Raw genomic sequence first — 13,345 nt, forward strand, 5'->3', positions numbered from 1 at the left:
CATCCAACTATTTTCAACCTCTTCTACCTGGTTAGTTAGCTGAATGACATTTTCTTAAGACACACCCACTCAGTCAGACACACTTTTTACTTCATTCATACATTTGGCATATTCAGAACTAATTTTACTGTCTAACAATTTGTGATCATTTACACTTATAGACTCTACCGCCACTATTTTGACCTCTACATTCTGCACACTTTCTTTTATCGCATCTACCCTTTGTTTGTTTCCAATAGCAACTTTTTGCAAGGTATCTGTTAATCCAATTTTTACAGTTTTAGTTAATTGCTGGCAGTTATTCTCAACTTCAGAAATTTTTCCATCCACTTTACTTTCTAACAACTTCAAATTGTTTTCCCACATTTCTTTTAAAACCACAGTCTACTTTTCAAGTTTTTCATTGATTTTCTGAACAATTGTTTCAGCCAAATTAGTATGTCCATCTTTTATAGAACGCATTAATGCTGCAAACATTTCTTGCATACTTCCTGGTTCTATTTTCCGCATTACTGTTTCCTATTTATCTTGTTCCACCAGTACTATACCAAATTTGGTATCCACATCTGACACATTTGATTCAGTAACACTACCAACATTGTTATCACACAATTGGTTGTTACCGATTTCATGCTTAATGTCACTTTAGGGATCTACATTATCTCCACTGGTTACATTAACAGACATACTTGAAGCAGAGTCTACTCCACCATCCATGAATAACAAAGAAATATCACCAAAAACCTCCTCTTTTATTCTAACATCTACTCCTTCTCTCTGTTCAGATGTGGTAGTTTGTGAAGCACTTCCTCATTATTCATATTTATAAAATCATTATCGCTTTCCATGCTACTCAGTCCTTCAGCACGTGCACACACACACACACACACACACACACACACACACACACACACACACACACACACGCGCGCAGCTTAACTTATCTTTCGATGAATGCTGTAGCCTCAGCGTGTTGAAACTGCGAGCTCAACCTCCTCCATCTGCTGAACTAGTTTCAGGGTCCCCACTCATCATGTAACTTGGCAGCACTACCCTGCTGTACTGCTGCTCATTGATACCACCATGACTCCGTCTGTTTTGCCAGCCAATGTACCGTGTGTGGCGATGTAGTTCGTTTCTGGCATTATACCAGCACCTGCCTGTGAACTCGTCGCAGCAGATCACCGGTAGGAAAGCCGAGTAGAAACCTTCCATACTGCAACTCACACAAGGCTGCATACAATGTAACTATTCTAAAAATCGGGGGAAGGTCTTAACTATGAATGAAGGGTGGAAATACTGGTAAAACTTTGGTATATTCTGAAGTTGAGAATTACAAGTTCACTGCCTAGCCCATGCTAATCCTAACACAGTCATGCACAAACCCTTTCATTCACGTTAGCAAGTTCATGGTAATGTATTTCCCAAAATCTGAACAGCTAATAAGTACAGAATGCTCTTAAATGAAAATTCACTCAAGTTTTTGGTCACCGATCTGCTCAATATGCCACGTGGAACTACTGTCTTTTCTCATACACAAAATTACTTAAAAAATCCATACTTTCTAAAGAAAAAACACACCGGAATATTCTAATAATTTCCGGGTATGCAGCCGGATCCCGTCGAGATTCTGCCACGATATTTCGGCGCAGAGACGTCCGGCCATCATCAGGTGAGTACACAACTACTGAAGAGCCCAGGTGCAGTCGCGGTATTTATGCCGAATCTCGCGCATGTGAAATGTACTGGCATCCTACAGCGCATGCGTCAGGTGTTGACATGCGCAGCATAGCCGAGTTGTACGTGCTGCCCTCGGTGGTGGAAATAAAGGTTCATCTAGTCATTGAATATCGAATGACATTGTCGATTCCGCTGTGATTGTATAATTTTAATAACAGGATTCCAATTTTTATCCAGCTGAAAGCCGTTGTCTCGATTTATAAGATTATTGGCAAGACGTATTTCCACTGATTCCTTGATTACGGAGTCCCAAAAACCAGAAACTGGGGATAAAATTTTTGTTACATTGTATTCCATTGAATGTCCCAAAGAAATACAGTGCCCTGCTACTGCCGATTTTGACGGTTGCCGCAGACGGGTGTATCTTTCATGTTCTATACATCGTTCATGGACAGTTCTTGTCGTCTGGCCAATATATGCAGCGCCACATTCACAGGGAATTTTGTAGACGCCTGCCTTCTTCAGTTGTAAATCGTCTTTAACAGATCCAACCAGGGCCCGGTTCTTTGCTGGTGGACGGAAGATAACCTTGATTTTATTTTTCTTCAGTAATCGGCCTATTTTCGACGACACATTCCCGGCGTATGGAAGGAACGCAGTTGATTTAAAGTCATCATCTGCGTCCTCAGTGCGTTGCTTCTTGTTATGATAGTTGCGCATGGCCTTCCTTATTTGGCGAGAAGTGTAGCCATTCTCTTTGAAAACCTTCTCCAAATGTTCTAATTCTGCGTGGAGGTTTTCATCATCCGATATTATATGCGCTCGATGTATTAAGGTACCGAGAACACCGGCTGTTTGTGCTGGGTGATGGCAGCTTGACGCCTGGAGATACAGATCTGTGTGAGTCGCTTTCCTGTACACAGAATGTCCTAATGACCCATCACTCTTACGGCGTACTAGCACGTCTAGAAATGGTAAAGTGCCCTCTTTTTCAATCTCCATCGTAAATTTGATGTTCTCATGTAATGAGTTTAAGTGATGAAGGAATTTCTCCAGTTCCTGTTTGCCATGAGGCCATACAGCAAAAGTATCATCTACGTACCGCCAGAAGACCGTAGGCTTTAAAACAGCAGACTCAAGTGCTTTCTCCTCAAAGTCCTCCATAAAGAGATTAGCTACCACAGGCGACAAAGGGCTCCCCATGGCGACGCCGTCTGTTTGTTCAAAGAATTCGTCATTGAATAAAAAGTACGTTGAGGAGAGTATATGTTCAAACAAGGCTGTCATTTCTGCACTGAATAAGTTACCAATAAGATGTAATGATTCCATTAAAGGCACTTTGGTAAAAAGAGCAGAATGTCGACGGGATCCGGCTGCATACCCGGAAATTATTAGAAAAAGAAATACGCCGGGAAAATTTCAGAAGTCACACCGAAATATATTTGCCTTCACTTTAAAACACTTTTGAGGCATGTGGCACAACTAAAACCGGCAATTATAACTTCATTCTGAGCTCATACTACACACGAACATGGCGTTGAAAGGCTGGGCTCTGACTCCTTAGACTACTCTAACCATTCTCTATCTCTAAGAGAAAAGACGCACGAAGGATACTCCATTCTGATTGGTCAATTTTCTTTAAGGCCAATAGAGAAATATTATTCTCCCGTGTTAGTCCACGCTTTTCATGACTAACCAATCACAACAAATAACACACTTTCGAGTTGTATTTTTTCATGACATAAATATTTCATATTCTGATATTTTATTTATACTTAACGTTAGTGACTATTTTCATTTGCACTCAAATTAGCTTACCTTTTACCATAAACATACTTAACATATTATGACACAAAATTCCCCTTGTCTATATTCACACTGTCTTAAAAATTTCTCATGCTAGTTCATGCAGCATTTGTCAGTATAACAATGATCGACATATTTGCTTTAGATCACATTCATACATCATTCACACGTTTAAAAACATACACAAAACTGTACAAACATAAATAAACAAAAAAACCTTCAAGAAAAAAACAGAACAATTCACAAAAACATCCTCTTGACCTGTTTCTTGAATGTCTCTGTCCGCTAATGTACTCTGGTGGATGAAGGTTATTAGAACTATGAACTCGACAGAACGTGCGTCAGACCATCTATCACTGTGCACGCATGAGTCATTCTCCCAATACACAGGCTCCAGACAGGAGTGATATAAAGGCACCACACCTGCAGTAGATCTGTATTAAGGGATAAATCATGTTCCAGAGTTGTAACATGGTTGGGGAGGGGGGGGGGGGGGGGGAGATGTGTGGGGTAGAAGTGTGAGGGAAGGCATGTCACCGGATTGTGTTCATGTATTTCCTTCCTTCATAAGTCTGCAAACTGGAGGTTGAGCAAGGGATTCCCCACTACATCAATAGTGTGATTCACAAAGTTGCACGGATCCTCCAGTGTGCACCATACGAATAACTGGTGACACAGTGTGCAGATGTGTCCAGGAAGTGTTTATCTTGCACAAAACCCATTAACACCACATGGAAAGAATATTTGAGGTACTAATAGCACTGATGTGTGTCATGTGTATGGACAGAATATAAGTAAATCTCTGCACATTGTTCTGCACTGCTAGAGGAGAAACTGATCCTTAGTCATTCTGCATGGCTGAGCCCAGCTAGCTTTTCAGTTGTCAGACAACTACTCCTTCATTTCGTATCCAGTTCTCTTTCCTAAGTAGTCTTCACTGAGCTTATATGTGTACAGTGTAGTTATTTTCAGTTTATTGAGTGAGTGCTTATTTGCAGTTGTTAAATGAGCTATTATTTCAAAAAGCTCAACAGCTGGAGCTGTTAACTGTCTTCCACACTGAAGAACCTTTTCCAGTTGTAACATGCTGTCAATATGTAATCAACACTGTTGATTTCATTTGTCTCCACTATCACTGTCTGGAATACTTTTCACGGGATGAGGGGTATTACCCCATTCTCAGCTCTACCACAATCTGAAGAGGGCCAGAAGCTTAAATTGGCTCCCTCTGCAATAGAAGTAGGTCAACTAGATGTTAAAGAACTCCTATATTTCAACATAATTCAAACAGTCAATTACAGCAGATTACTGTTCTAGACTTGAACATGATCAATCTCATTCTATCAGATATATTCATACCAATTTTGGAAGATATACTGTGGATGTGTCGTAAGTGGCTCCACTCAGTGCAGCCCACTCTACAAGTGCCAGCGATTCTTTAATGGAACATATTTATGCATTCCACGTCTAACGCAATTAATGAAGAGAGAAGTGCAATAATTTTTTGGTCATTCATGACATTAAAACAATTTACAGGGCTTTACAATATTCTGTCAATGATAGACAGCAGGAAGGTGCCACATTTATCAGTGCAATTCGTTTGCCACCATCACCACATATGCACTGTCAATGTCACACTAAAAAAGATAAACACACAGGAATGTATTTTACATAATACCTCAATTAATAGCAGCACTTAAGTACTCACTTAATAAACTGAAAATAACTCCAATATGTAAACACGAGCTTGGTGCAGTTTTGTCTGCTCACTTAAGAGACCTAGACATGAAATGCTGGGGAGTTTTAGTCTGTCTGAGCAGCACTCATGTTGGAGAAAGCTGTCTTTCCTGGAAGAACACTGCAGCTGCCATGCAAGATGACAAAAAATTAATTTCTACTCTAGGAGCGTAGCACAGCATGCAGAGATTTACATGTGTTCCTTCCATGAGCATGACCTGTTTCAGTGTTGGTGGTAGCTAATATCTGTATTCCATGTAGTGTTGACACATTTTGTGCAAAATAAACACCCCCGAGCATGTGTGCACACTGCATCACCAGTAATTACGAGGGCTATCCACAAAGTACATTACGTTTTGGAATTAAAAATAAATAAAGTATTGGAAAATTTTTTTATTATACGCAGATGAAAGCCACACTTAAATACTACTTTTCTACATAGTTGCCATTTAAATTAAGGCACTTATCGTAGTGATGGACGAGCTTGGAAATTCCTTCGTCGTAAAATTCGGCCGCCTGCGCCTTCAACCACGTGGTTACCTCTTCTTGAAGCTGTGCATCGTCATCAAAACGCTGCATAGCCAACCACTTCTTCATTGCTGGGAATAAGTGGAAGGCGCTCAGTACCAGGTTGGGACTGTACGGCGGATGAGGAAACAACTCCCACTTAAAAGATTCAAGAACTTCACGAGTGGCATTTGCCGTGTGGGCCCGGGCGTTGTTGTGAATCAGCAAGATCTTTGAGCCCAACTTTCCCCTGCGCTTGTTTTGTATTGCTCTTCTGAGGTTGTGCAGAGTTTGGCAATACCTTTGAGAGTTTATTGTAGCTGTCTTTCCAGGAAATCCACAAAAATCGTATTTTTACCGGGTTACTGATTAACCACCTGGTTGAAGGTGCAGGCGGCCGAATTTTACGATGAAGGAATTTCCAAGCTCATCCATCACTATGATAAGTGCCTTAATTTAAATGGCAACTATGTAGAAAAGTAGTATTTAAGTGTGGCTTTCATCTGTATATAATAAAAAAAATTTCCAATACTTTATTTATTTTTAATTCCAAAATGTAATGTACTTTGTGGATAGCCCTCGTAATAAGACGCACTACGGAGCACCTGCACAACCCTGCAAAATATCCTATAGCTGCTTCTTGTGAGGAATCACATGCTCAGCCTCTAGTCTGCAGACCTATGAAGGCGGGACATGTATGAACACAATCCAGCAAACTACCTTTGCTTGTGCTTCTGCCACACACATCTCCCCCCTCAACCCTGTTGCACAATCATCAGTTAATATGGGTCTACTGTATTTAAATGTGATACATTGAATATTTATTTCTAACCCACTTCATTTAAACATAACCTTTAATTAGAACAATATTTTTTAATAATCTGCACTTTTTTCTTCTCCTGAACACAGAACCTATGGGTCCTAGAGAAAAAAAGGAATAGCGCCATTTGTAACGTCTACGCTCGGGTGTACGTTAACTCTTTAAAGCCTGTACTATAGTAAGTTGACGGGCTTCACCTTATAAGAAAGGATTTTAGTAAATATGTTGACCCCGTGTACCTGAATGAAGGCAAAATCAGACCTACACCAGCTCAGTAACAACAATGATACATCAAGCAAGTCTAAAGTGCAATTACACGTTAGGACGGGCAAGAAACATATACAGCAGATGCTACCAATTGTTAATAATACGGTCGCCAGCCTAATTAGGCATTAAGTAAGTTTTTTCCTTGTACAAGTGGATGTACGTACAAGCATAACAACACGTAGTATTACTGCATTATATGGTAAATTTTAGAACCAGAAAAATCTACTGAACTAATATTTTCTCTTTCTGTACTAATTTGGACAAGCTGTAAATATACAACATCACACTATAATGATTACTACAAACTGCGTTTTGTCTATGGATCTGACTGAAATCGGGCATAGGTTACCGTAGAAATAGCACTTTTGAAACACACATACAATGTCAATTTTTATAAGGGTAAAACACTGATAAATTTAGGTTTTTATATTGACTTTAACTTTACTGGTCAAATCAGTTCAGTACACTTCAGAATTTAAATGAATAGGAAAGAAAGAGTGGAGGGGGGGGGGGGGGGGGGGGGGATCCTAAAACTGTTATGCTCACTGTGTTGAAACTATTGACTATTAGGAGCATTAAGCACTCAAGATTTACAATATATGAGTTACTATTCTGTTTTGTCTTATTAATTCCTCATTTAACTACCATTATTTTTATCTCAAATTAATTAAGCTTCATTGCTAAACCAATTCCAAAATTATCTTCCAACTATGTCAGACCTTTGTTCTTTGCTTATATTTTCATTAACAATAAAGCTCCTTAAACATCTTTCTAGCATGGATAGGTCTGCAGGTAATTCTTATTAACATAAACTTTAAATCTTCATTTCGGGACACTCGGATTGCACAACATGTGGAAAGGACCCTGTCTCGGTTAGTGATGAGGATAATTAATTGATAGGGCAATTCTGGTAAAAGTTAAGTTATTATTGAATAGTCAGGAACAAAATTAACACTGGTCCACACGAATACAATTCTAAAGATTCAACCTGTTCATGTTGATGCGGCGGTAGGCGGGCGACGAGATGGCGAGGCGCACAGCACACATACAATCACAGCTATGGCTCTTGCTGTATTGGCACTTTGCTTCTTCTTAGCGTCATAATCCTTTTCAATTCAGTGCCTATAGAATATAGCCATGCTGTATAATCGTCGGAAACGGCACCTCCGAGGCTCAATGAAAACCACTTTTTCCAGGATAGCCTCCTCGATCCGGAACGTGTTCCTCAGACCGATGCCCAACTCCGACTGTATTGCTGAGCCCGTTATGCCGTGCCGCGCCCGTGTGCATTTTCCCGCGCTCACCTGCCATCCACCTTTTACTGCCCCCCTACAGACAGGGTATTCACCAAAGGTTTTACATTCCACATATCCTAATACATTGCCTACGTATGGACCAGGCGCACAATTACAATTTTAAACATGTTACAATAGATTCAACATGGGTTACACTTCAATTCTGTTATAGCATTGCTTGAAATTTGACATAAATATTAACATTCACATCGAAAGTTGCTTACAGTTTCTTTAACATAACGACATGAAAAGAACAAGAAAAGAAATCAAAACATTGCTTACACTAATTTATCGAAAATCAGAAGAAAAAATTATTATATATACAGTTGTTGTTGTTACACATTATTGTAGGAAATTTAATGTAGTTTAGTTTTGTTCTGGGAACATTTTTGCTAGAAGATGCAGTTTTTGAGTTATTCGAGAAAATCGTAATTAAGTGACCTGATCTTTAACCCCACACCCACTCCCACCCCCCACCCCAACTCTCACACCCCACTGGTCAGGATTTTTGGTATGTTTATTAGGACACTCTCTCCTAGCACTGTGCGAAAATTTGCATCTATACGATTTTTTCCCCTAATTGAACTTTTTTTGGTCTTTATTGACTGGGCTAAAAGGCTTGCACATTACCTGTGACTGGCAGAAAGTCTGAATGTTGAAATAATTCCATATAGTGGTTCGGAGCTTGTGAAATCAAGGAGTCAGTCGACAGGTCTCATATTAGGAGGAGAAAGAGGAGGAGGAGGAGGAGGAGGAGGATGTCTTGGGCATTTTAGGGTGAAGGTGTTTTCAGAGCTTGTTTCTAAAATTGGTAGTCAGTGATCCCCAGCGATCAACCAACTTATTTTCAAATATGGAAAACCTCAAAGAACCTGCGAATGTGTTCCCATTTGCGGATGTGGAATTTTGGTCTTGTTATTTCCAGTCATCAAGACAAGTGCCGTGTTTCTGTGAGCACGCACGTGTTCAGTGGGCAAAGCCCTTATACCAGATCATGGGTTGAATAGCTGACTGGAGGTGATATTCAGTGAATGAGGCAGATTTAGCAAAGTTTAGTTAAACCCTATAAATTACATTCATTTTGTGAAAATTTGAGTGTTGATTTCTGTAATATTTTTGCTATTGACTTCAAACACTTATTCGTTTTTTTTTTTTTTCATGGTTGTAATTGGCAGAAGTGTTTGGGATACAGTTGGAGTCAATTTGCGAACCACTAGTAGAGTACATATTCCAGTCCAGTGGTCAGGTCTTGGAAACTGATCAAGACTAGTTGCATAGCTATTAGACTTTTTAAATTTTCTATCATCTCACAAGTTAAAACGGGGCTGGGAAAGCTTTTCTAGGCTGATTTAGTAGTGTAGTTCTGCAGAGGATTAACCTATGTTTGCCTTCAAATCTTTGTCAGTAAATGCGCAGAGCAGTACATCACTTAGTTTGACTCGTGCACTGCGCATCTCTAAGAGTGTGCAGATTCTGGCTTTGGCCAGGAATGGAGGTTGGTGCAAACTCTGTGGAAGCTCATAGGATGGATGAAAGAAATGTTTGAGCTTTCTGTCTCTTTTCTAACACTGTTGTTTTGCACCATAATATTGCCAGGTTACCAATTGCAAGTGTTGTAACTCAAATGTGCTGCAAGAAAAATGACAGCAATTTGCAGTTCAAAGTTGTATATTTAATACCTCTACAACATTTATGTATTAGATCCCATTAGTCATTATCATTTTGGCCTTTTTGGGGAATAAATGCATGTTTTGAAGAATTCATCAGTACAACGAAATTAATTTAGATCTTTATATGCATGGTATATCATTTTTATGGCCTTAGTACACATATTGCAATAATTTTTATCATATCCCCTTTGTTGGAGGTTTCTTTTTTCATGTGAATTGTACCAAAAGAACAGACCATGAGCAGTTTTGCAAATTTTGTTGCAGTCTGTAAACTTCATAGTGAGCCCATATACCATGCTTCAGCTTGGTTGATGTTCATAAAAGTCAGTATACTTCATGCTGATAAATTTAAATAAAAAAAGGGATTATTGTTGTTAAGTGGTGCCACCCCATATTTGATGAAGACCAGGATAGCAGTTAAAATATTTGATGCTAACCTAAAGCTTGTTACATGTTCAGCATATGTGCAATGTCATGTAGCTGAAACAGTGTGCCTACAATATAACAATGTGAAGGCACAAACAAGGTAAACAACAGACAAAATACAAATGTTTGATATTATTTCTGACAGTATTAATTACATCAGTATGCTGACTTTTTTGCTACTGAAGATATTCTTGAAAGCACTTATTTGTATTGCCACATTTAGAGATACACTGAGATATTTAGCTTTTCCACCACAACCTATTTTAACCAGATTGGGTTCCTGGAAAATGCAGCCCTCTTTCACTATGATAATGTTGATGAAGTTAAGTTGGTAAAAGACCATACAGTCCCCCATATTTATTGGAGTTAACAACTGTTTACTTCATACTATTGAAAAGCCTTCCATTACTGCCCCGTAACTATTTTTTCTTCCAGTTTTGGGTTGTAGACACTTTCAAAGCCACTAATACTACTTGCAGAAGTGGCATTCAAGAAAACCATGTGAAGAAAGACCAATTCACATCCTATCAAATTTTGCACATTAGCCTGTGGCAATAACAAAGCAACTCATGAAATCTCTGACAATTACTGAAGAGAAGTGGGTGTTGAAACAAAAGATAAGATCAAATCGTGGTTTTGAGTTTATGAAGATGACAGCAAAAGGAAAAAATGTAAATTACCTTCAACTTGATTTGACTTTATCTGAAATGTCTTCACTTAATTGCGTATTGTCACTTCTTGTGACATAGTAAGGTCATTTTCTATGTACAGAAATGTTTTGTCTGATAAAAGAATGAGGCTAAGTTAAAAGGATTTGAAGAAATTGACTGTTGTTGTGTACTATTTTTATTGTTTTGCTGCCACATTGTGATTCTGCGTGTTTAATGGTATGACGCAGCAGGTATGAATTCATCTTTTACAATTTGATAGTGCATAAAAATTCAGGCTGTAGTCATTGTGCTTGTATGCCATGTTTTGTGTAAATGCTTTATACTAACTGTCTTCTTGTATGGTTAGCATTTTTGCTTTCTGTTATTAAACTGGAGATTTAACTATAAATAATGACTTCATAAGTTTGTGTCCATGTTGTAATGTGAGACAAGTCTTTTTATATCGTATGTATATAAAAAGATGTATGTCTGCTAATGACCATTGGATAAGTTTGGAGATCTGGCATTAAGACTGGCATTCTTTTAAAAACAATGTATTGTTATATTTGCTACAGAGATGTGTCTATTATTGATGTTCTTATAGGCCAAACAGAAAGTTATGGAAACTGAGAAAGAATTAAGGGATGCCGAAATCAGCCTTAATATTGGAAACCAGGATGACGAGTCCAGTGTTGAAGAACTTAATTTTGGACTAATGGAAGTTGTTTATGAATGGGCAATGGGAAAGGTATGTCATTTTAGTTTACGTCCACTTCATAATGCTGTATTTCAAACTTTGTTTAGCAGTAATTGAATCATATCTTTCTAGGATTAGTGTCCTAATACGGTGCGTAATGTAACCTAATTGTGATTCATGAAAGTACTATGACTTTATATACTGCGTAATGATACATCATATTTTTGTTGCTATATATCTTATAAGTATCACATAACAAAGGAATGAAATGTACTAAAAGTAAATTCTTGCAGGATTACCAGATTGTAGCAAAGCTTTTGATCTGTAACAAAATTTTAGGTGTTCCACTTTGTCCATTGTTTACATTGCCTTCAAAAGCCCCATGCCATATTGTATTAGCTGTATCTGTTTCTTTTATAAAACAGTGTTGTTCAATAAGAGCTTGTCACCTAATCGTTGTATTAAAATTATAATAATTCTACTCTGAAAAATCCATGTAGAGAACGCGCAAAACAATTACCTACTTAATGTTTCTTATGTTTAATAAATTGGTTAATGAAGAAGAATACTTGTGGCTGAAATACTTAAACTTATACAATTTATCTTGTGTGATTTAATGTTTTTCTTCAGAGATTTTTCGTCATTAGCCACAGTAGTGTACCATTTGACGAAAAACTTGGAGAATGTTATGTGTAAATTTGCTGATCATTTTACAACATTAGGAGAAGATTTCAACATAATATCTGTAGAGTGGGAGACTCGGTGATTATGACAAATAATGAGGACAGGGAACTGTGTGAAACTGTTCCAAATTCCTCAACTGAAAATTACCTTGAGCAGTCAGAGAACTGACTTGCGAAGGTAACATCTTAGATCTTCTGGTTACAGACCCAAACTGTTTGACTCAGTTCATGTAGAACAGGGAATCGGTGATCATAGGACCATTATACACGGTTTTAAAAAGAAGCATCAAATATTTTTAGAGGAAGGATAGTCACTCATGTTGAAGTTCGTGCTTGAATGTGAAATGAAGACAGGGTCATTCCACACCAAGTGGTCTAAAACTGAAAAAAGTTCCCACCATCATGGTCTCCAATTTTCGTCAAATTTTAACTGTAGCTTTAGTCAAGTGTTGAAGTAAGTTTCCCAAGATTTCAGGCCTCTAGCTGCAATAGCTGCTGATCTAGACCCCCTTGTCTGAAGTGTACTTAGTCCGTGTGCATGCAACATAAAAAAAATGTCATATTTGGAGTCTAATAAAATCGAAACTAATTCATAAGAATGGTTAGTAAGATGCGACCCTGTACAGTTTTTTTTGCTGATTCCAACGAAATTATGTATAACATTACTCATGCAAACCCCGGTCAAATAACTCGACTCAAAGTATACTTCAAAATTTGTCGTGACACAACGCGACAAATTTTGACCAATATTAAGACTGCAATGATTTCCTTGCAGTTGAAGATATGGACTTGAACTTTTGGCCAAGCTTCATGCTTGTGCTAGACATAATGCAGCCGGATTTGCAATGATCCAGGCCATATGGTCGCCCTGCAGTATCTCTTCAAATTAGGCAGTGTCAGCACAAACGGTAAAATTTACCAAAGTTTCAAGCCAATTACTAAAAAATAGTTGGCCTGAATCTGCTTGTGAATAGTATCACCTAAAAGAGAAACTCTTGCTCTACAAGACTGACATTTGTTTTTTTTGCAACGCGACCATTAAGTACTCATTAACTCACATCAAAGTTGTTATATTTTGTATGCGCGATGCACTAATTTTTCTTCATT

General features: G+C 38.3%; 1 protein-coding gene across 1 annotated transcript in view; it reads left to right on the forward strand.

Annotated features, from left to right (window-relative positions):
- The window catches only part of LOC124612794 (helicase SKI2W), a 155,663-nt gene that overhangs the window by 126,508 nt on the left and 15,810 nt on the right, over nt 1–13,345 (forward strand). The window contains exon 18 of the mRNA XM_047141196.1: nt 11,463–11,606. Within this exon, the coding sequence (XP_046997152.1) occupies nt 11,463–11,606 (144 nt within the window). The remainder of the gene's footprint in view (nt 1–11,462; nt 11,607–13,345) is intronic.

Source organism: Schistocerca americana, chromosome 4, assembly GCF_021461395.2.
Source record: "Schistocerca americana isolate TAMUIC-IGC-003095 chromosome 4, iqSchAmer2.1, whole genome shotgun sequence".
In the NCBI taxonomy this organism is placed as follows: Eukaryota; Metazoa; Arthropoda; class Insecta; order Orthoptera; family Acrididae; genus Schistocerca; species Schistocerca americana.